The sequence below is a fragment of the Pseudorasbora parva genome, chromosome 4 (genome assembly GCF_024679245.1).
Source record: "Pseudorasbora parva isolate DD20220531a chromosome 4, ASM2467924v1, whole genome shotgun sequence".
NCBI lineage: Eukaryota > Metazoa > Chordata > Actinopteri > Cypriniformes > Gobionidae > Pseudorasbora > Pseudorasbora parva.
In genome coordinates, this window is record NC_090175.1 from 48,377,296 (window position 1) to 48,392,834 (window position 15,539).

The following is a 15,539-nucleotide window of genomic DNA, read 5'->3' on the forward strand; positions in this document are numbered from 1 at the left end:
TTTTTTTTTTTTTTTTACATTACATGGAGATGGTTGCATCATAAAGCCAAACATGATGTGACCATGATGAAAAGCTTGGCTTTTGCATGACACTGACTGCACCCATGTTGCTAGGTATCCCTATACCTAGGAACCACCTACTTATCATATAAATTGATGACGACTGCCAATTAGCCACAAAAAAGTGCACCTTTGATGCACCACTAACTAAATGTAATGAACGACATGTTTGACTAGGCTGTTATAATGTTTGAGCATTGTTGGTCATTTTAGAATGATTAAAACATTCTTTTGAAATCCATAATAAATGAACATAATCAAAATGAAATTATGAAATTTAATCTGCCAGGAGGAATGCAACACAAAGCTGAACGTGCAACATTACCTACAATATTTGCAATATTAAGAAGATGCATCTGTTTTTTGCTCATTTTAACAGTTTATATCTTTTGCTTCTATTCAAACACTGTTTCTAATGCAAGTAAATAACTTCTTAAGAATAAAAAAGGGAAATAAACAGAATATACAAAATACTCCGCTAAAGTAACAACAACAATGGCTTAAAAGTTATAGTATGTAAAAAATCCACCACTGCTAGTCATTCTATTAAAACAGCACTAAACCGAAAAATCTGTGAAACAATAAAAACGACATTTAAGAATATGAACATTTAAGAAACTGCAAGTAAATTATCTTCTTGATGTCTTGACTACAGGAAGGATGACTGGTTGGGGATGAAAAGTCTTTGGGCAGAGGAGCAGGAGATGGGTAGGGGTGGTGAGATGGGGGCCATGGGGTATGCTGGGTAAGGCAGAGACCTGCATCCAAAAGACAGGAAACCAGAGCCAGAAGGTGCAGGAGAAGAAACATTCACAGGAGAGCCAGGGGAACTGATAGAACAATCTGTCATATGAAAACACAAAAAACAAACACACATAAACACACTTTAACATATACCTGGTACATACTGACATTAGTTTGCACAATATATACTGGTACCATATCGATTATTAGGTGACATTTTAGTGTGACACAAATATTAGTGACATTTTAATTTATCTGTAACAATCAATTTGGGTAAATATCAGTTGATATTTCATTTACAGGAAATTGGGGGTTGGAAGAATTTCATTTTAATATCAGTGCACTCCTAATTTCAAGATGTAACCTGGTATTCCTTTAAATGGTGTACTGAAACAAAAACTATAGAAACCAGAGAACATCTGAGAGAAACTAACCTAAGTTCCAGAGCGCATTCTGAGCAGCAAGCTCCTTGGCATCCTCTAATATGGTGCAGACTTTATCAGGCATGAAGCTGCTTCTGGTGCTGCTGATGACTACTTTGTAGATGAGCAGTATTTTCCCCTCCTGTCCGGCTAGGGAGTAGAGGTGATACTCTGGCAGAGACCAATCATTCTTGTGGCAGTAGTAATCCAGCAAGGATACAGCTGAGCTCAGCTGGCTGGGCTTCAGGCTGTTTAGGCTGACTGGGACCAGAGTGGATCCTGGTAGGAATGGATAAACACAGCGATCTAAGTCCACTGTATACGGGCTGCCCAAGTGAGGCGGCAGGCTGAGGGGGCGTCCGGTTAACCCATCACCCATTGCTCCTGTTCCCAAGCCGATTGTCACATCATCTCTGCTTTGGAACAAGAAGTTGGAATCATTGTAGTTTCCACCAGCTGCCACTCCATTGTGGCTACTCCGTGGTCCTGATCTTTTGTTTCCATCTTTGCTGACAGGCTTGGCAAGAGTCACCTCGATGGGCGAACCATCAATAACTTTCCCATTCATTGACTCAAGAGCAGTTAGGGCATCCTCCCGGTTATAGAAGTGGATGAAGGCATAATCCGTCAGCTTCTTAACACGCTCCACAGAGCCAGGCTTCAAGCATGAAAACTCAGAGCGAAGCGTCTCCTCCGTGGTGCTCAGCATGAGGTTACGAACATAGAGGACTCGCACTCGTTGCATGGTTTCCTCATCTAATTCCTTTTCAGGTTCTGCCCAGTCGACCTGGATGGTGTGACCCCACAACTGAAATGTTCCTGAAACATCAAGTTGACATTGACACACATCAGGCAAGTTGCATATTTGTGAATAGTTCTAACAAGTGTAATGTTAAAATGTCATGCTCAGACCTTTGTGAAATATGCATGTAAAACTGAAACACCAAACGCCAAATTGGTTACACCTTTAAAATAGTGTGATAGTTGCATATTTTATATTTTCATTTGCAGCCTGCCTGCTTGATTACTACAAATCATTGTTTTTTTAAATAACAAAAAAAAAAAAACACTGTCTACAGTTGGCACAAATAGTATGTCCAGACCCATACAATATAATTTGCTCACGTTATAATAAATGAAGTTTCTATTTTTAGCATGCTCCTCCAGCCACTTTATTCCTATCTGTCTGAAATAAACATATGTATAAAAATATGATGGTTTTTTTTCTCAATTTATTTTCCTTGGATTTCCTAGCAAAAATCACTTTTTATACTTCCATAATCTGGTGTATGCTTAATCAACTAAATGTATTTACAGGGTTAGTTAGTTACCCAAAAATGAAAATTCTGTCATCAATTATTCAGCTTCATGTGGTACCAAACCTCTAAAGCCCCGTTTCCACCAAAATTACCCGGAACAATTTGTACCAGGAACTTTTTTACAGGAACTTTTCTCCCCCCCAGACCTGCAGCTGTCTGCGTTTCGACCGCGATAAAGTTCCGAGAAGATTAGGCAAATTAGTCCGGTGATGTAGGACTGCACGCGACTGTTCCTCCAAGCCAGTGACGGACAAGGGCTGTCACTTTTTATTCGATATTCGAATATGCATTCGAAGATGACGTGAAATATCCGTAATCGAACTATAAATAAACTATCCGGTTTTTAAAGTGCCATGTAGCGCTTTTTTTTTTTTTTTACTGTCGGTGCGTTTACATGGAGCACTGTAATCAGTTTAAAAGTCCAATCTGAAGGAAAATGCTCCATATAAACACATCAATCGTAATAAAAATGCCCAAACTGAATGAAATTGTAATCGTTTTGAGATGGGTGGATAAATCTTTTCATGAATCGATCAAACGAAACATTTCACCATGTAAATGACCTGACCGGATTACTTTTGAGTGTGCGTCCTTATATGACAACAGCGCGCGCCCCACTGAAGAGCACACGTCGTGCTCATGCACCAAGCATGTTGACAAGAGAGGAAAATACATTTTTCTGAGGGATAATCTTTTTATTTCATAAGAAGTTATGAAGATAATGTTGGCATAATGACACTGTCCCTAAGCCTATGTAAGCAAACAATCAACTTCTTCAACTGCGCCTGACATTATAATTAATTTTTTTCTGAGATGATTATTACACTTTACAACAAATTAATAGCTTTTATAAAACCGTAAAGTCCTGGTGGCCGTTGAGAGTTGCTATGGCATCCGTAAACACATTCCAGGCGCTGGAGATGACGGCGTTGTAGATAATTGAATATATTCGAATGCATTGCTTGATATTTGATATCCGTTCGAATTAGATTTTTTTTAAAAATGACAGCCCTAGCGGACAGTAATCATTTTTGTGTGTACCGATTGAAAGATTTAGTGGATTTAGTTATTATAAGCTATTTATTTGTTTAAATAATCATCTCAGAAAAAATAATAATTCTTCTGTCAGGCGCAGTTAAAGTAAAAAACTGCCTGGGGCAATATACGCTGTGTCATTACTCCAACATTATCTTCATTATCTTATAACTTACGAAATAAAAAGTTAACCCCTCAGAAAAATTAACTTTCCTTTAAAAATGCCGAGTTGAACCTAAATGCTGCGTGAGCTCAACCAATCAGCATGTTCAGCGCCCAAGTCCCGCCCTCGAAAGTTCCTGAACTTTGAAAAAGTACTACCCCGCGAGCAGGGCCGTTTGGAGGGGGAAATATTTACCCGGAACTTCATTTATACCCTGGTTCCTGCGGTCTAAACACATGAAGTACCACCCAAAGTTCCTAGTTCCTGGGTAAAGTTCCTGTGGTGGAAACGGGGCTTAAGACCTCTGTTCATTGTTGGAACACAAATTAAGATGTTTTTGATGAAATCTGAGAGCTCTCAGGCCCCTCCATGGAGAGCAACATCAATGCAACTCAAGGCCCAGAAAGGTAGTAAAGAAATTGTTAAAATAGTCCTTGTGAATTAGGGATGCACCGATACCATTTTTTTCAGAACCGATCCGATCCAATTAGGGCTGGGACAACGCGTCGATGTCATCGATGACGTCGACGCAAAAAATACGTCGACGCAAAATATGCGAGTCGATTCGTCGGACCCAAAATAAAGATGGTGGCGCCGGAGAGTAGTAGCAACCATAGATATACATAATAAAGTATATTATGTAATTAAGTCTATTATTTATTATGTATATCTATGGTAGCAACACGAGTGGCTCCTCAGACTTTCAGAAGTGCAAGGCTTGCGGGTTGGCGCGCGGCGCGCACGGAGCAAGCGCTCTTATACACAGGTGCGCATGCACGCGTTTTGTTGTCACGGCTACATAAACAAATTTCTGCACACAGGAAGACAGATGTTTAAATTAAGTTACGGTACCGACATCCAGTTATGGTGTCCCGCCTTTGTTTTACTGTCTATTAAAGTCTGCCGCGTTTAAGTTACGGTGTAGCCTGTGTACTGTCATAGCCTACATGTTTTCATAATGCAGAATATTCACTCAGCGCGCTGTCAGGCAGTTTGGGGCTGCCCACTGCACGAGTGTGTGCACTCGAATGCCGTGACAGCGTGCGCTCACGCATACAATCAGTAGTAACAGTTCGCAATTATATCCATATATCCTTGCTTTTCTTGTAAACCCGATAAAATCCATGGCAATGAATGTCATCGGGGATGTTTAATCCACAAGCATTCTGAGAATTATTCCTACTTGTCGTTCACATCAATCTAAAAGTTGTCCTTTTAGGCTATTGGCGATTTTCATTCAAAGATGTAAAAGTAATTGCTATGTAGCCTATTGTATCATTTTTTTGCTAGATAAAAACATTAAAAACATATTGCAATAAATAATTTCTCTGTTTAGCCTATGAATGGGCAATCCGATCCAGTCAGTGCTGTCATTAGAGTGTGATAGCCAAACTTAACCCTTGATTAACCAGCGGCACTATTTGCTATTTATCTTATTACAATCACATGCATTTTTACATGATTTGTTATTTGTTCTATTTTTTATATCTTTGCATTATATATGCAAATGTTTACTCATTAGAAATAATCTTATCTTGTTCATATAATTCAGTGTCACCTATCAACCTGTAAGTTTTGCTGCACAGCAATGAAGATACTCTTTACAAGACGTATTGTGTCCTTAATAATGGCATCAGAATGCAGCCAAAGCACATGATGGTAATAAGAAGATGGCTATAATTAATTGTAAATCATCCAAAATAAATGCCATGATCATTACATTTTATACAGGTGTTACTATATTGATTTTGTAAATGGTGATCAGCAACCAAATATTGATAATATGGAAGTTACTGCCTTTTGCCTTGGCATGACTCCACATTTTTTGCAGACAATACAAAGGCAGAGTGCAGTAACTTCAAAATAGGGTGTGTGTGTGTGTGTGTGTATTTTGTTATGATTTTATTGAATGCATTGTTCTTGTATAGTCTTTTACTTTGGAATTTTAAGAGCAATAAACATATATTGCAATGTTAAGGAATTAGTTTTTTTCATTCAGATAATTAAATCAACATGTATAAATTGCTATTAGGCAATTAATGGGGAGATAATCGGTAATCGAATCGAATCGTAACCGAATCGGACAGGAAAAATTAATCGTTAGATTAATCGATGCATCGAAAAAATAATCGCTAGATTAATCGTTTAAAAAATAATCGTTTATCCCAGCCCTAGATCCAATATTACAAATTCTAAGTATCGGTCAATACCGATACTAAACCGATCCGATACCAATACCGTTTTTTTTTTATTCTATGTAGAATTTCTAAACCTTGGTGTGGTGAATTGAAAATCACTCTTTTGTGAATTAAACACAATCAACTAAATACAGACTTCATTATAAAGAAAAACAACAAATATGAGTATCGGATCAGTGAATACAGTGGTTCAACCTTAATGTTATGAAGCAACAAGAAGGCTTTATTTTGCGCAAAAACAAACAAAAATAACAACTTTACTCAACAATCTCTTCTATTATCTGCAACACTATTCACTTTGTTGAGCTATTCAGAGTACAGTGGTTCTGGGTTTTACGTCTAAACGCCAGCTCACTATTGGCCGAGCATGATCCCATGATCATGCGTGTGTTGTGGCGCTTATGTGAATCATGAAGGAGACTGACACAGTAGAGGAGAAGTTGTTGAACAAAGTCCTTATTTTGTTCATTTTTGCGCACAAAAAGTATTCTCGTCGAACAGTGTAGTCATGTGAACTATTTTAACAATGTCTTTACTAATTTTCTTGGCCTTGTTGAAAGTTGCAATAATGTTTGTGTTCATGGGTGGTTCAGAAAGCTTTCAGATTTCATCAAAAAATATCTTAATTTGTGTTCCAAAGATGAACAATGATCTTACGGGTTTAGAACAACATGAAGGGGAGTAATTAAAGGGTTACTTCAGCAATTAGCATATGCTTTCTATCAGTACAAACCCTGGAGTATATTCGAATGATCGTGCTCCCCCCTAATATCCCCCTGAGAGAAGAGATTTATGCATTTTATCTCTGGAAAAATTCCTCCGATGACGCAAATATCTGAGGGATTTTTGGCCAGAGGCTAAAGACTACAACCAGCAGAGGGAGCTATTTCTGCATTTTCAACCGGTCCATGGGGAGTGGGATCGCACTACAGAGCTCGACATTTAACGCTTGTCCGGGACAAGTGGATTTTTTGACAAGTGGATTTTTTTTGGAAGTGAGAAAGAATTTTACTTGCCCGACGGACAAGAGCCTGAAAACAAAAATAACTAGCAAATCACCAAAATGCATGAATGATTGTGCATTAATTTAGTGTAAGTGGCGATCGATATTGGTGGATAATAATATATGATGAACTGACGATAACAAGGTCGCACTGTTGACACTCGTGAAGCCTGTTAAGGAGAAATTACAACACTAGAGCGGTTAAGCTGTTTCCTGAATACCATCACGACTGAAAATGACTGCTTTCATGAGTTTCATAAACAATTAATTAACATTCACTTACATTTACATTCACTTAAAGTCACTTACATTTTAGATGCAATATTGAGTGCTTTTGTTCGATTTCAGCAGCGAAAATCGTTCACACACAGCAGAACCGTAACGCGTCTAACAGCAACAAGTGTTACTGACCGATTCAGTGTTCGAATGAATCGTTTGAATGAACGACTCAATGGCTGACTCATTAAGTAGGCCACCTGCTGCCACCTACTGGAGGTTTGGTTTCATGTTTAAACATAGTTTCAAAACTACAAATCTCAAAACATTATTTAATGAGGTTGTAATTTTTCAGTGTAAATTATTTAATTTTATTGTTAACAGCCCATATAGTGTCTTAATTTAATTTAATGTATTGATCAAATTTAACAATATAAAATTAAACCTGAAGCATAGCCTATATTTAATAAGATTAGGGGGGAAATGCCCTTTATAAAAGGTAAAAATATCACAAATTTGAAATTATTCAATTAAAAAATAAAAAATCACAAAAATGCAGATTTAAATATGTCAAAGCTGATTGAACACTGGTGAGAATATTGCATCAGAATAAATTATAGTTACAACACGCACACACGTGTTTTAAAAAATGAATGTACAATTTACTTGTCCGAAGGACAAGCACATGACAATCCTTAATGTCAAGCCCTGCACTCACAGTACTTAGCTCTGGCGGCTGCAGGCATTAGTGTAAACGGAGCTGTATGGAGCAAAGTTACTGTTTCAACTTCTCAAATTAATTCCTATTAAAAGTTACGCTTCCAAAGGCATGAACTGAAAACACGCCAGACTAAACACGCGCTGTGAACGACTGCCCCGAGCACGGACGCATACCTCAGTTCTCATCACGAGAGCTCATCAGCTCATTCTTCACGATGAATGTAATCAGTGGCTTATATACATTATATTAAACAGACACGTTCAGTTTTTAAATGTAGTGTCTGTTCTCTAACTGAACTGATTTTATGAAAATGAACACGGTGGAAAAGTGATCCAGTGATTCAGTAGCGGTGGCTTTGAGAGTGGCCTCGTAGGGCAGCGAAACATTCTGGGAATTGTTGTCTTTCATCCCCATGAGACAAAAATACATTTTCTTTTTTTGTTTTGTTTTTTCAGTCTAGAAAGCACCAAATTTAAAAATAATTTCACATTTCTACTACATTAATGACCAAGTTTAAATACAGATTCATCTTCCCAGCGCTGAAGTACCCCTTTAATGATGGACTGAAACATTTTGGGTGAACTAACCCTTTAATAGGGAAAATAAAGGGGGATTGAATTAATTGTTATTAAATACCAGCATGTACCCAGGTGGCTGGAGGGGAAGAGGCATTTTTGGCTATTTTTTTACTTAAGTAGATATTTCAAAGACAGAGCAAGTTTTTATATTTTGATTAAAGATCACAGAGCTGTGAAAACCCTACTAATATATGGGCAATAGCAATAATGATGCTTTGCCATATCAAGAACCAAAATTAATCTTTTTGAGTATTTCCACTGTGCTTCTGCACCTGGTATGAGTTTCCTGCGAGCCATGGCTGCTGCCTTGTGGGATTCATACTCAACAAAGGCAAAGCCCCGATTCTTCATCCTGTCCATTGCACTGGGATATACAATCACATCCACCACCCCTTCAGTCACCTGGATTTAAAATTGCAATATAAAAAAGACTAGACATTATTATGCTTTCCGTAATGTTATTAAATAAAGCCAATTCCTTTCAAGTTTTTTTTTCACATGATGGTGCTAGTGAACATGTCATGTGTAGTTTCTAATGTGTGCAGTCGTGTGATATACTGACCTTCATCATTTCTTCTTGGATCTCCTCCTTTTTCTTGTCTTTCGGGATGGAGCCGATAAAAAGGCGACAGTTGTCCAGACTTACACATACTCCTATGAACTTTCCAGGGCGAATTTCGAAGTTGTCAAGGAGCTGGATTGCACGTTGAGCTCCCTCGCGCGTTGTGTACATGACGAAGGCGTAGCCACGGTTCTCCCCACTGAACTCCATCATGAGACGGAACTCGTAGATGCGGCCGGCCCGCTCAAAAACAGGTACCAGCTCGTCTTCATACATGTCTCTTGGGATTTTACCCACAAACACCTCACAACCTCGTGGAGGAGGGGGGCCCTCCCAACCTGAGACATAACTTTAGTTCATTATTATGGACAACACTATCTGATGAAACTAAAATAAAGTTTTAATGGTTTTGTATGATAGCATTCCAGTCTTAATTGTATAACAGTAATGTATTACAGCAATGTAATTGCACATTTTAAGGCAATTATGATACAGGCTAATAAAAAAAGAATGAAAGATGATTAAATACATTTTGAGGAGTGGAGCAACTTAAAATACTTACAAATCATATATTATTATGAATCTAATTGTTAACCCTTAAAAGACAATGTGAAATGGCATTTGCCGTCATTTTTATTTTTTATATGATGTTATATATTAAGCAAGAAAAAGCAATGGCTGGAGCTTGATTGTATCTATATTGTTATGGATGGATTTTAACGAAGCTCAATGTGAGTTTGTCCTTCGTTTGTGGAGGAGGAACATTTTGTCCCAATAGATTTAAGAAAGGTTGATTTATCTACATCAGGTGCGTTAAATAATACACAATTAGCCATTTCACTACTTGTTAACAATATTTCCCATGTGGCCCATAAATAAAGTATTTATGGAACCTAGATGATATCTTGGTTACAGTTTCCATATTACCTGGAGGTGGACCACCAAACTTTCTCTGTCCATTTTCCTGAACCATGCTGTAGCCTGTCCTGTCCATCAGGGATAAAAGAGCAGCTTCTTTAGAGCTGTCCATGTTACTGTTTTCAGATGGCTGACTGCCGCTGCCTTCATCCATGATCGCTTCAGAAAACAGCGCTACCAAAGAAAACGGTTGCGTGAGATAACTTTACACACTTGAGCTTTTATTTATGATAGTTCAAATAACGAACGTGTATATATGTAGATACGTAATAGGTAGAAAAACGTTAAGGTGTTACACACAAATGTCTAAATGTATTGATAAAATAGCAATTATCGAGTATGAGATTTAAAGTTCGCGTAGGAACGCAGCTAGCAAACACAATTAGCATCATAACTAGCGACCTGTCGAGTAACAAAATATACGTTTTTATAAGAATTTAACGGTCATTGATTTAAGAAAACAACAATAAAACTGATTTAATAATTCATTACTCTATAAACCATTCGAGAGTTTTGATTTAAAAAATCTAAGTCAAGATTTTGAGGTAACGTTAAATACAGAACAGTCAGACCATTTAAACGAGCGGGAACTTGTAACGTTATTGTCGACCAAAACATTTTTTTAGTCGAGTATATTTCATATATCAAGCTGTGAGTAAATTACATTATGATGTGAGTCATTGCGACACATATCTGCTGTCAGCTCTCGTGAAAAACGACATAATGGTTTCTTTAAACTGATGTTGATGCAATTAAACCGCTTCTCTTACCTTTCGGCCTCTCAATAAATTAATTATGAAAAGTAAAATACGTGAACAACTTTGTGTGACACTTGATGATCGACGGTTCGATGTTGTTGACTACGTCATAGACCTGACGGTCGTGTTTTCAACCAATGAGCTGCCAGGGCGTTTTTGCAACGGCATCGTATGTTCCACATTTACGTAAAAAATAAATGTTTAAAGTGCATCGATATCACAATTCTGAGGGAAATATTTGGTCCAATAATAGTGTATGCTAAAAAAAAAAGTTATGGCATTTATTTATTTATTCACGCTATTTATTTATAGTGAGTAGACTACAATGGTTTTAATATGTGCATGGTATTCTTTAAAGTACATTTGAGTAGGCTCAATATAGCATAAATATACATGAATAGTAGGCTACATGAATAATTCACATTTACAGACAAACAATTACAGACAAAAACATAAATGTCCTTTAATTAATAGGCTAATACTGAAATGACAGTAGGCCTATTGTAAGTCACAACATACAGTATGAAAATAAATTATCTGATATAGGCTATTAACATGGCAGTACTGGAAAGATCACATGGGTTTAATCAAAAAGGTCTTCTTTGCCCTGATCATTGTATTCTGTGTTTATTACAATGCTCAATATGTGCTTTAAGGTAATTAAGCACTATGTTGAACTAAATAATAAACTCTAAAAAATCCAAAAGGTATCCTGCTGTCTTCATGATGCCATCCAAATAGTGGAGGGGATGAAAAACGTAGGTAAAATTATAAAGATGGACACAGATTCCAGATAAAACATAATGAACAAGCACACCAGAAGACTCAGAAGAGAACTTGTCTTGCTGCACACAATCTTGCGCACAGCTTTGCAGAACTGTTGAGGAGAAAACAAGAATTCCACAGTTTAGAATTTTGCATTAAATTAAACAGATGAAAAATGAGAACAGTCATTTTTTGAGGAACTATTAACAGTAGGTGACAGTGATGCTTTTCTTTGGTGTTGCATGGGTGGAATTTTCCCAAATGGTGTTATAAATGCTTTTTTAAATTATTATTTTTTACGTAGCCTACCACCACAGATTTCATGATTTCCATGATTAATTTTCATTTAATGGAAAACAGATACTTTGGAGAGCCTAACAAAACAAAAACCAGAATAGTTGTCTTTTGATGAGGCTATATTTTAGATTCTTGTGGTAAAATCATATTTCCAACATGGAGAGTGGTTAGTTTTGTCATGCATATGCTGTTGGAATATCATAATTTTTCTTATAATGAAAAAAAAAAGAGAGGTTGTGTGTGTGTGTGTGTGTGTGTGTGTGTGTGTGTGTGTGTGTGTGTGTGTGTGTGTGTGTGTGTGTGTGTGTGTGTGTGTGTGTGTGTCCAGAGTTTCAAAGAGATTACTGCCAGTTCCCAGGAATCTGCAGATTAACATTCTTGCTCAACACCAACTGGAGCAACTAAATCATTTATAAATAAATATAATAAATCACCTCTAATTTTAATAGTCTAAACTCATGTTTGCTGTCTGCCCATCCTCTTATGTGTGTGTGTGTGTGTGTGTGTGTGTGTGTGTGTGTGTGTGTGTGTGTGTGTGTGTGTGTGTGTGCGTGTGCGTGTGCGTGTGCGTGTGCGTGTGCGTGTGCGTCTCACACACCCACTGCTATTACTCATATTTGACATTTCCAGACAGTTGTCCAGACAATCCTATAGGCTACAGCACAGCACCACCAACAATGTCTTACATAAAAATGATTTATATTTCTCAACCACATAACATTTCACAGATTTTTGTGCCTAATCCCATTTGAAACGGAATTAGAGCTGTTGCAATCCATTCTTAATCTATGGTTCATCAGCTATAGCATGCCAATGCAAATTAGCATTTTGATCCTAATTTCAAGAGTTTTTAGTCAATGCAATGTTTTTGCAAAGTCTTCTCACACATTAATTGGTTAAAAGTAGCAACAGAGCGAGAAATGGAACAAAGAACTAATGCTCTAAGAATTTTAAGACTCTCTTACTTTTTTTAGTGCTTGTAGATTACATAAATTGACATTGGTGTGGTTTTATTTTTACAACCCAAGAAAGTCTAATTTGGTACTGAATAGGTTCCATTTTATTTTACAGTGCATGCACTTATAAGAAAGTACTGTTTAATATAAGGTAATGGGTTAAAGGGATAGTTCACCCAAAAATGAAATGTATGTCATTAATGACTCACCCTAATGTCGTTCCACACCCGTAAGACCTCCGTTCATCTTCAGAACACAGTTTAAGATATTTTATATTTAGTCCGAGAGCGAATGCAAGTGTATACACACTATACTATCCATGTCCAGAAAGAGAATAAAAAAATCATCAAAGTAGTCCATATGTGACATCAGAATCTCCTGAAGCATAGAAAATACATTTTGGTTCAAAAATCACAAAAACTTTGTTCAGCTTTTGTTCTCTTCCTGGTTTGTTTGCAATCCTCAAATAAAGATTCAAACGGTTATGAATCAGCGGATCACGTGTCAAAATGCCAAACTGCTGGAATCACGTGACATTGGCAATCCGAATCATGAATCATTACAAATCAATATTAATCTAATTAACAAACTGATGTCACATATGGACTACTTTGATGATGTTTTTATTCACTTTCTGGACATGGACAGTATAGTGCCCATACACTTAGATACGCTCTCAGACTAAATATAAAATATCTTAAACTGTGTTCCGAAGATGAACGGAGGTCTTAGGGGTGTGGAAAAACATTAGAGTAAGTCATTAATGACATACATTTCATTTTTGGGTAAACTAACCCTTTAAGGTTATGGGGTAGCATCAGAGTCAGAACCTTTTACCCATGTAATAACTTTAATAAGTGCAGTGGGTAAGAGGACTGTAAAACGAAGTGCTAACAAAGTTGCTGATAATATTGAAGATTTACAAATACCCCGGAGCTTCAGATAAATTATTTCAAGAGAACATGAAAATAACCTATTTTATTTTGAACACAGAAAGCCACAAACTGCTGATTTCTTCTGAATACTCTCACCTGGTAGGTCTGAAAGCTCATGCTGGTGCCATATCTGCAGTACATGACGTAATGCTCGCAGTTGTACCACAGCAGACTGTAACTCACGGAGCCCATGAGCTTCTCAGCTCGTGTAGCCACCTCTTCACTTGGGAACGGTGGCCGACTGCACACCTTGTCCATATGGTTGACCAGAATCTCTGCTCCATATGCAAAGTCCTCCACTGAGTCCAGACGGACACTTGCTTTTTTTGCTATCACACCCAAAATCAGCCGGTTGTTAGTTACCATTTTCTCAAGGACCTTCTGATCAGTGGTCAAGACCGGCAAGATATCAGGAATGAGGTGAGCCACACGGTTGTTCCCCAGATAAATTCCGAAATGTGTAAAGAGTGTTCGAGGGACCTCTAGCAGATCTCCTCTTTTATAGATAGAGACATCATGTGGGACCACTTGCTTCTTCTTTTTTTCTTCTTCAAAGATTGTGGCCACAGCAATATTAAACAGGCTGAGGAGCTGTAGGGGAAACATCCTCACTGGACAAGTGGTGAGCTTCTGGATGGCCTGGCACCTGCAGGCTTTATCCCAGTCGAGGCAGATTGGGCAGGGGGCGTGAATCGTGAGGATTACAAACCCAAGGCTTGTAGGCCGTTTTTTTAAAGAAAAAAATCTCCAGAATAAGTACATCACATGCCCAATGAAACAAACAAAGCATAGTTACCCAATGACTCTGTAGACTTTCTCACCCTTTGTGGATAAAATTGCCAAATGTGTTTTATTTCTGGAACAAAGAAAGGTATTGCTGGTTGTATAATGAACATGTGTTCATTAAAACGAATAATGACAATGACGTTACAATGAGGTCTCATTTTAATGCACTAACATGAACTAACAATGAGCAATTTTTTCCAACATGCATGCATTCTATAATTGAAAATGTTCGTGTTAGTTCACAGCGCATTAACACATGCGACTTTTGATCTTAAAAAATGTATTAGTAAATGTAAAGATTAATATAATAATGTTCATTGTTGTTAACTAACAAACAAAACCTGCTTATGCCTCACCAGACAAATGTAAATGACCAATTTGCCAAAGCTATTTGTTAACACCGAGTTAAATTGTAAAAATAAAAGTGTAATTGTAAACTCAACAATTTCAAAAACTGAAACAATTGGTGTTTATAATCTTTCGTAAAGATCTGACAACATAAACAAATGCAAATATAGATTTTTTTATTTATTAATTATTGTTATTAAAGTGTCATATGTTCCTTCTTTACATGCTTGTAAAGGTTCCAAAAGGGGGTTTCAAAACTGTGCCACAGAAGAACCATTTTGTGCTCCCCTTAAGTGTTTCTCAACTCAAAGTGGTCGCGAAGCTCCGTCGTACGTTATTATTAATATCTTAATCATCATTAAAACCATATTTGATTACCAGGAAATGAGAAAAACGTACAGTAAATAAACTGTCCAGCATTAAGCAGAGTTAGTAAGCAGAGCCTCCACAGCATGTTAGAAGTGAGGTTTTACAACCTGTAAATTACGCTGGATTAAAGTATGAATAACTTGGCTATCATGTTTTACAGTGTACATTATAAAAAGGTATGTAGAAATCATTCGTGGAACAGATCAAATAGCCTACCTATAATCATTCAATTTGTTTTTTCACCCAAAAATGAAAATTCTGTTTACTCCATTTACTCACCCTAAAGTTGTTCTAAACCTGTATGAATTTCACTGAACAGTTGAGGCACCGTTGACTTATGGAAACCAAATACTATGGAAGTCCATGGTGTGCTTAAATTGTTTGGA

At 37.2% G+C, this 15,539-nt stretch overlaps 2 protein-coding genes across 2 annotated transcripts; both read right to left on the bottom strand.

Annotated features, from left to right (window-relative positions):
• Window positions 1-330: 330 nt before the first annotated feature.
• Window positions 331-10,836, bottom strand: rbm46 (RNA binding motif protein 46). The gene is made up of 6 exons (XM_067442819.1): window positions 10,710-10,836; window positions 9,949-10,113; window positions 9,022-9,359; window positions 8,732-8,861; window positions 1,239-2,045; window positions 331-903 (listed from the first exon to the last, which is right to left on the bottom strand). Exons 2-6 carry the CDS (start codon window positions 10,091-10,093, stop codon window positions 710-712), a joined length of 1,614 nt encoding a protein of 537 aa, XP_067298920.1. The 5' UTR covers window positions 10,094-10,113; window positions 10,710-10,836; the 3' UTR covers window positions 331-709.
• Window positions 10,837-10,996: 160 nt separating this feature from the next.
• On the bottom strand, window positions 10,997-14,842 carry lratb.2 (lecithin retinol acyltransferase b, tandem duplicate 2). The gene is made up of 2 exons (XM_067442079.1): window positions 13,747-14,842; window positions 10,997-11,574 (listed from the first exon to the last, which is right to left on the bottom strand). Exons 1-2 carry the CDS (start codon window positions 14,410-14,412, stop codon window positions 11,419-11,421), a joined length of 822 nt encoding a protein of 273 aa, XP_067298180.1. The 5' UTR covers window positions 14,413-14,842; the 3' UTR covers window positions 10,997-11,418.
• Between the last annotated feature and the right edge of the window lie 697 nt (window positions 14,843-15,539).